Source organism: Xyrauchen texanus, chromosome 24 (genome assembly GCF_025860055.1).
Source record: "Xyrauchen texanus isolate HMW12.3.18 chromosome 24, RBS_HiC_50CHRs, whole genome shotgun sequence".
Lineage (NCBI taxonomy): Eukaryota > Metazoa > Chordata > Actinopteri > Cypriniformes > Catostomidae > Xyrauchen > Xyrauchen texanus.
This window is the reverse complement of record NC_068299.1, coordinates 28,999,631-29,008,460: the sequence shown is the minus strand read 5'-3', so window position 1 is coordinate 29,008,460 and position 8,830 is coordinate 28,999,631. Positions and strand designations below refer to the sequence as shown.

Here is an 8,830-nt window from a genome sequence, read left to right as displayed (position 1 = left end):
AGCTCTGTAGGCCCATACAATGCAAACTAATTGAAGGTCTAAAACTTCAAATGTCCAAATATCACAAAAAGGAAACATAAAAGGTAATCCATATGACACCAATGTTTAAATACATGTCTTCAGAAGCAATGTAATGGGTGTGGATGAGAAACAGAACAATTTCTAAATCTCCAATTTCACATGTGAAAGTAGAGTTTTGATCTGTTTCTCACAACACCTATTATATCGCTTCTGAAGACATGAATTACTTCCAAGTTTCCTTTATGTGATTATTTGAGCCACAAAAGTTTAATCACCATTTACTTGGACTATTATTACTATGGACCTACAGAACTGAGATATTCTCTAAGGTTTTGGTGATTGTTTTTATTTCACCTCCAGAAGCCGCCGTTATACTCTAGAATCAAGGCGTTTTAACCATAGAATTCTCAGTCGCCAAAAATAGGAACACTAAGCAAAAATATCAGCATAGATTTTTGCAGAGAACTGATAGTTCCAAAAAGCAACAATCAGCACAGATTAATTGGTCTGCTTCTCGTTTTGGGTATGAGAAACCATTTGCTTTGCAGATTACACTTCTATCAAGAAATCTCTCATAATTGAGTTCAAATAGTTTATTGAAAAGTTCAAACATACACCATAAGGACCTCTGAGGTTTTGTTAAGTCAAGGTCATACCGCAACACTGGGAGCAAAAGGTACTAAAACTCAAAACCACACGACCAACTCATTCTGCTTTTTCTGCATGATCCAGCTAATCGTCTGTGCTGCAAATAAAAACAAAATGCCAGCCATGCCAGCTCACTAGCCTTATTTTATGGCAGACCCTCTCCACATTAGGCTACCCAAAAACTGATCAGTTCAAGGGCAGACTTCATGTACAACAATTACTCCTGGAGACTTTATGGCTGACAAAGGAAAATTAAACTGCTTAAGCTCATCCTTGTGTGCATGGAAAGAAACAATGGTCTAACAGTATTTAAATAATAGCAGGTATATCCTTTAATATGGAGTTTTAAGAGGTTGCTTGAGTTGCATTCAGACGACTAAGGAATATCAGATACAATACAAATGATGAAATCAGAGACATAGTATTGTCACAAACCCACCCCAAAACCACTGCCATATTACTAAGGGAACACAACAGGAAGCCACAGATGCCCTCTGTCCCAGAGAGTTTTTCCATTACTGTGGCAGTGCTGGAGACAGATGAAGAAATTAAATTTGTAGCTGACCCAATGTGAATGTCTGAGACAAAAACTACAATCAAAAAGGGCATTATGACCAGGAGGGGACAAAAATTAACACCATAATAATGATTGTTTTGATGTAGCCTTGGAACACATCCCAACCCATCCTGAATTCCCTTGCTGGTTGCTGTTGGACTTAGATTTAAGGTCAGATTTCTCTGATATTCCCTTGTCTCTGACGCAGGTTTAGGCCTCCAGCTCCAGGCCCAAGCCCAGCTTGTGGCCACCAGAATTGATGCTCTTTCCATCAACCAGGGCCGACAGGGTCAACTTAATACCTGTAAAAAAAAAAACAACAAAAAAAACAGTTTAATAACTAAACTGTTATAAAAAGCCTTTAAGAATGTTCTAAACACAAAAATGCAAATACAATAGAAGTCTGCATAAAAAACATTTTAAAACATCTTATTTTATCAGTATCCAAAGCTTCAAGTCATTTTGTGGGTGGACAGAAGTTATTTCTGGATACAAAAAAAAAATCCTGCCTTTCACTTACAAATGTTCATAAGTTGGTGCATTTTAGCTAATCACCTGCACTGGAACATATACTTTATGCAATGATGAGGATGATAATAAGGAAGGGGATACATGAAAAATAAATCTCATCACTATACCTGGTCGCAGAGTCTGAGTATAACCAACACCAACAAGGCTGGTATTGTTCACTTTAGCCTGTTAAAAACAAGACAGAAATTCTTTGAAAATTGTGACACAGCATCTACTGTAAAATTCAGGTCATTCATGTGTTATATTTAACCTGATTGGCTAAATACAGCAACAACTTCTAAAACAAATTTTTTAACTTTTATGGAGAAACAATTTGTGAATTGTTTTATGGGTTAAGGCATAGAAACAAACAGGTCTCCCCTTCTGCAACCAAATTGTTTTTGTGATTTAGTGCGCTCTATAAAAGTAGTATGAGAGGGTTTGTTTACTCACACTGATGGAGGCATCCTTGTCCAGCTGGTATTTGGCAGCAATGCCGAAGCGTGTGCTGTTGCTGCCTGCTGTCCAGGCCAGATTCACTGCTGTCTCCAGCTTATCACTCACTTTCTGGTAGATGGAGCCCCCAAACTCTGAGCCATCATTACTACAGGGTCAGCAGTAGCAAGTCAATTAATCATTCAAAAAAGACCATTAACAAACCCTGTCCTTACAGCACTTTAAAAAAATAACCCACTCGCATATTAAAGGTTTTGCAAGTGATTTCATCAGTTTTGCGAAATTTAACCACACACCCTCTCCAAAACGCCCTCCGGTCATGTCATTTGATTGGCTAAAAAGGTGTGGGCCGGCCCCAGACTCTTTTTTTTTTTGCTCTTTAAAGGAATAATTCACCCTCATGACATCGCAGATTTGTATGACTTCTGCTCTTGTTTGTCTATTCTATGACAGTAAATGGTGGCTTTGAAGCTTATATATATATATATATATATATAGGCAAAAAGCAAATAAAGGCAGTATAAAGTAATCCATAAGTCTCCAGTGGTAAAATCTATATCTTCGGAAGTGATATGACAGGTGTTAAACAGATCAATATTTAAGTCCGTTTTACCATCAATTTCCACCTTTGACCAGCCCCAACGTGGTGATATGCACAAAGAATGCGAATCGCCAGTAAAATAAAAGAATATGGAAGAGAAATAGGATTTACATATTGATCCGTTTCTCACCCACACACATCATATCACTTCAGAAGACACAGATTAAATCACTAGAGTAATATGGATTACTTTTAAGCTGCTTTTATGTGCTTTTTGGAGAATCAAAATTTTGGTCACCATTTACTTGCACTGCATGGACATACAGAGCTGAAATATTCTTCTAAAAATCTTCATATGTATTTTGCAGAAGAAAGTAATACACATCTGGGATGCCATGAGGGTGAGTGAATAATGAGGGCATTTTAATTTTTGGGTGAGCCTAACGCTGTCATAGAAATCAGTGCAGTTTCTCAGTTCACTTATTTCAAATGACATTTGTCAGGTAGTAAGGATTCTAAGCATTTTATGCATAGAAATTACAAATAAAAAAAATAAAAATTCCACTTATGTCAACAACCCAACACTTGAATAAACCTTCAGGTACCCATCTCATGCATTTAGACAGATGTAATGATGCTTCAAGACTTACACATTTGTGTGCAGCTGGAAGTCGCCGGTTTTGTAGCCAACAGCAAAGTTGTTCTGGGTCATCTTGGACTTTGCAGTGTCAAAGGACATCTGGCAGCCAGCGAGCCATCCCTCATAGCCGACCACTGCAACTCCGTGGATGGTTGGGCCAGCAAAGTCGAAGTCAACATCGCAGCCCAGGTTAACAAACTCACGTTTGTAAGCAGTCTTGACTTTTCCACTCTTTTTTCTGTTCATGGGGGGGTTGATTAGTTTCAAAGTCAAACAAGGGAGGTATTTTGCACACAATTAAAAAACTAAATTACAACATTCAAAAGGGCAGAAATTGTAACTGTTTTGATTCTTAGAATAATTGCTCCATTAAAACAATATTATTTGACAAATAGTCAATTCCATAAGAAACACAGAACCTAACATATTCTTTTTGCAAAATATTTTATAAATAATAGGACAGGGGTTTTTAAACTTTCAAAAAAAAAAGAAACTGCAACTGTTTAAACTCTAGCACTTCAGACAAAACATTTATCCAATAACTTGCTTCAAAAATGAAAAAAATAAATTAGGATCTGAATTGAAGACACAAACACACCTGACAATGTCTAAGCAGCAGACTCCATAGTGGATGACATCAAGTCATGCCTTAGTACCATTCATTCGCTGTATCTTAAACCGCAAGCCAAAGCTTTCTTTTAAATTAGCAATAAAAAAGTAAAAGAACATATGAACTATTCTTAAAGACAGTTCGTCTTTAAATAGACAGTTTCCATTGTGCACAGAAATACAATAGAACAGTGTAAGTAGTCTAACCTCCCTTTGCAGCAGTTCTGGTGAACCTGCTAAGAGAAAGATACTGCTCTTCACCACTTTGCTACATGATCCAACACTCCCTGTCATGAGCCACGTAAACCTACACATTGGTGAATGCTATGTCGGTGTGACTGTCATCTGAGAGCAAAGACGAAGACGCTTAGCCAAAGCGACACCAGACTCATCACTCTCCTGACTGATTCACACATCTCAAAACAATGGGACTACATCATCATGTTATAACCTTGAGATATACATTGATGCACGACAATACAACGCCAACTCTGTCTAAACACATGACATTTGTCTTGCTATTTAGAATATACAGTTTCATTCAGCCATGAGAGGCTACATTAAAACTTCCCAAACTCAACTTTGCAATGAGATAAATCCGTTTCAATTCAAATTTGAATCTTTTCTGGCATCAAAGCTTGGTGTAATCTGCAAAAATAATGAGCAAATGGACAACGGAAATAAATTACCCTGTGTTTGGTGAGAAGGTTGTGTCAAAGGTCAGTTTCAGTCCCTTTGCAATCTGAGAAAGTGTGACAAATAGCATTATTATTAATGATTAAGGAACCACACCTTGACTCATCATCACATCATCAAACATTTTAAGAGCATTCAGACCTGGTCTTCAATGGTGATCTCCGTGCCCAGGGTGTTGTCAGTATTCCACTTCTCTGTAAAAGTCAGACCATACTCAGACCTCTTGTATTTGGTTTCCAGGCTGCCCACCACTTTGCTGGTGTCAGTGTTGGAGGAACCAGTGGTCTTAAATTCCTATGGAATGACAGGAAGATATTTTTCAGATCATGGCAACATAATCCTGGATTAAATTATGAAATAAATTATCATCAAGTGCCTTCATAAGGAATAGGCAATGTGTAAACCCAAAGATCAGATATGTATATGGTATTATGCAAAATAAGGGATGCATTAAACTGAATCAAAGCCAGCATAATGGGGAGAAGGACCACTTGTAAATAATAATAATAATAATAATAATAATAATAGGAATCGTAACACTCAGTAAGGCAACAGTACAAATGGAAGTCCCGTCTTCCAGTTAAAAGAGCAAATCACCTTTTTGAGAGGCATTATCCGTATGTGATTTACTACCGTGTGAGGTTTTGTGTGTTATTTGAGCTAAAGAAGGTAAATTCATGATACCACTGAAGTCAAGATTTTATTAGCAATTTGAAATGTATCAATGAAGCGTAATATTGATTAAACAGTTTGAGATTTTGGTTATTCCCTAATTATGCATGTAGGAGCTGTACTTATAGGTGCTGAAAATAGTCGCTCAGGGCCACCGAATGAATTGAATTGCATTAAAAGTATTAAAATAAATATATGTTTTGCATATTATTTATAAATTGATCTTCCTCTAATATATTTTGTTGACAGTGTTCAAATTTATATTCCAGTTAGGGTCATCTTATCTATAATAGAGCTTTCCTTGCATGCTGAACAATAGTTCCTAAGCTGTATCCAAATCTGCCATTGACAATATTCATCGATCTTTTTATGTCACTTCTAGAGGCCGCTGTTATACTGTAAAATCAAGCCATAACTGTAACTTAACTGTAGCTGAAAACCGATAGTTCAAAAAACAAGTATCTGCACCAATATAGCAGTCAGCCTCTAGACTAAACAGAGGATACACAGGAATTTACAAAACAGAAAGTCATGCACGGTGTATTAAATATAACAAAAGAGAAGTCTCACCACTCCACTGGCAGATTTTGTCTTGACATCAAGCTTCACCATACCAAAGCCTTTCAGAAAATAAACCAAGGGAAAATTATTACAACCAGGACTTCAAGCACAGATAATGACCATTTCTCATATTCTGTAGTCTTGGATTATTAGATACGTTACCATATCCTTTGTTGAAGATGTCTTTGGCAGATTTGCCAAGATCAGCATATGCTGGGGGAATGGACATTTTTCTCTAAAAAAAGAAAGTTTATAGGAATAATTTAGTGGGTCATTTGTACTTTGGTTACCCAAAAATACTAATGTAGTTCTGCAGAATTCAACAGAAATAGCCCAGCATTTACAGTTACTATAGATCTGAGCCATTTGATACAAATCAGTGGTACGTTTTTGGGTGGTTTACTGCATCTCTTGCTTTCCACAGTTAATCTTAGTGAAGACAGCATTGTAACAGTTTGATAAATGACCCAGCCTGAATGCAGCAGCTCTGCTCTGACAGGGCGAGCTAATCTGAACTGACAGCAGGCCACACCTAACCGAGTCACTGAATCAGGAACTGACCACACAATCTACAGGAAAGGAACATGCATGCAAATCAGCTTCAACAGGAATGATGTGAATACAACTGATGTGGCCTGATGGGGGTTTGGAGGTAAGGGGTGGAGCCAAGACACACTCTTTAAAGAGATAGTACACCCAAAAATGTAAATGTATTTATCATTTGCTCACCTTCATGTTGTAATCTAAACCCATATGACTTTCATTTTTTCATGGAACACAAAAGGAGATAGAATGGAAGTCTCACTCACAAATCATTTTCTATGTATGGGGAAAAATATGCAATGAAAGTGAATGATGACTGAGACGGTGTTATTTTGCTAAAAGGAAGTTCACCCCAAAATAAAAATTCTCTCATTAACTCACCCTCATGCCATACCAGTCCAGATGAGTATGACTTTCTTGCCTCTCCAGAACACAAACAAAGACTTTTAGAAAACTGTCCGTTGGTCCTTACAATGCAACTGAATGGTGACCAGAGGTTTGAAGCTCCAAAAATCACACAAATGCAGCACAAAAGTTATCAATAAGATTAAATTAGACTCAAAATCAATTAGATAGCATCAGAAGACATGGAATGAATTACAGTATTCGTATGGATTACTTTTATGATGCATTTATGTGCTTTTTGGAGCTTCACATTTTTTGTCACAATTCAGTTTTTGAACCCACAGAGCTGAAATATTCTTCTAAAAATCTTTGTGTTCTGCAGAGGAAAGATAATCATACACATCTGGGATAGCATGAGTGAGAGTAAATGATGGAAGAATTTTAAGCCAAGATGTTGGTGTGACTACAGTACTGATAGGAGCTATGTTATATCATCTTCAACTTTTCTTGATCTTCTAAAACTCTACGTTTGTGTTCTGCAAGTAAATGATTAAACAATTTGAAGCTGAATCATCTCTGTGACCTTACAATACATGTCAACACACATTTAAACGGAATGTCTGGTTTCCGTGCTTTTATTTCAGGAAATGTGTAATCACAACTGTTACTGAAATATCACAGAAATCTTCTTTGAACGTATAATCAAATTTGTCTAATTTTTGTGATGAAATCCTTTAAAGAATCAACACGGAAATCACCTCAAAAGTGAAACGTTTGGAAACTGCCATATTTCTAAAGGGCAAAATAAGGGCAAGTTTAAAATCGGAATTACGCAGCCGCAGGAAAACCGCATGAATGACGGTGGCACAACACAAGACTTGAAGTGAAACTAGACAAAGACACAGCACGTACTATGAGCACTTGTGTACTGATATGTTTAAATAAAGTTAAATAGAAGTCTGATGCACTCATGTCAGGCTGATCCCCACACTGTACAGAGCTTTCTGTGATCCTCTGATTTGTCAATTAAAGCTGCACCACAGATTAGACCGCAAACATGCCATGCCTGGCTGGGTCGTCTTTGTGACACGCTACCATGGCAGATGATCTCTCTTCTCTGTCTTTCTGACTGTGACATGAGAACAGGCCGAGCTGTGGGTGATTCAGCTAACGCAAGCTAATGTGCTAGCCTAAAGTAGAAAGCACGATAATGTTCGGTTCCAAACATCAACAAACTGCAATAAATAATCCCTTTCACGTTGAATGACTTACCTGTTAAAAAGCTTAGCGTGAGTCTTTTAAAGCAAGCCCGGTAAGCGTCTTCCCAGCGCTGAGGCAATGTGATAGGACTAGCTGGTTGGAGGGCGAACTGAAGGAGACTGTAATGTAACGCCAACCGTGCCGACAGCCTCCTGCTCAAGGACCCCAGAATGTCCCAACAGCGCCTGACGGTAAATGAAGAAGAAGGAACAAAAAAAAAAAGACAGAGATACACAGACACAGATAGACACACACAGTCGTGTCTGGAAGGGAAACGTCTGGCTGGGACGTTTATACACAGTTTATTGTGTTTATTTGGAGTTCCACAGAAACCCAACACATACCCCTACCTCTAAATCTAACGCTAACCTTAACCAAAGACAATATTTAGCCTGAGACGGACCACTGGTAAAACTGAATGGAAGAAACTGGCACGACAAAAAAGGAAATACCGCCTTACAGGTAAAAGAGCAAATCACATAGATACAGACATCACCTGTCAGTCAGCTCGAGACCGCGCATGCCAACTTCCTTCAGTGTGGAACAAGCAATAATAGTAGCCTACCCATTCTTAAACTAGGGAAAGACCATCAGACCCTTCTAGCTATTGCATTAACTTCCCATTTATGTAAAATCACGGAACGAATGGTCACATTAACATATCTCCTAGAAAGTAAAGCTATTTGTGTCCCTATCAAATTGGGTTTATTTTAGGGTCGGTATACAATGGACTCTGTATTGTGATTAGAACCAGACTTCAGGAAAGCACAGA

At 37.8% G+C, this 8,830-nt stretch overlaps 1 protein-coding gene across 1 annotated transcript; it reads right to left on the bottom strand.

Annotated features, from left to right (window-relative positions):
- Positions 1 to 599: 599 nt before the first annotated feature.
- On the bottom strand, positions 600 to 8,225 carry vdac2 (voltage-dependent anion channel 2). Its single transcript, XM_052090078.1, has 9 exons — positions 8,071 to 8,225; positions 6,073 to 6,145; positions 5,920 to 5,969; positions 4,819 to 4,971; positions 4,671 to 4,723; positions 3,383 to 3,610; positions 2,189 to 2,339; positions 1,864 to 1,921; positions 600 to 1,527 (listed from the first exon to the last, which is right to left on the bottom strand). The coding sequence occupies exons 2-9, from the start codon at positions 6,137 to 6,139 to the stop codon at positions 1,436 to 1,438; spliced, it is 852 nt and encodes a 283-aa protein (XP_051946038.1). The 5' UTR covers positions 6,140 to 6,145; positions 8,071 to 8,225; the 3' UTR covers positions 600 to 1,435.
- Positions 8,226 to 8,830: the final 605 nt, after the last annotated feature.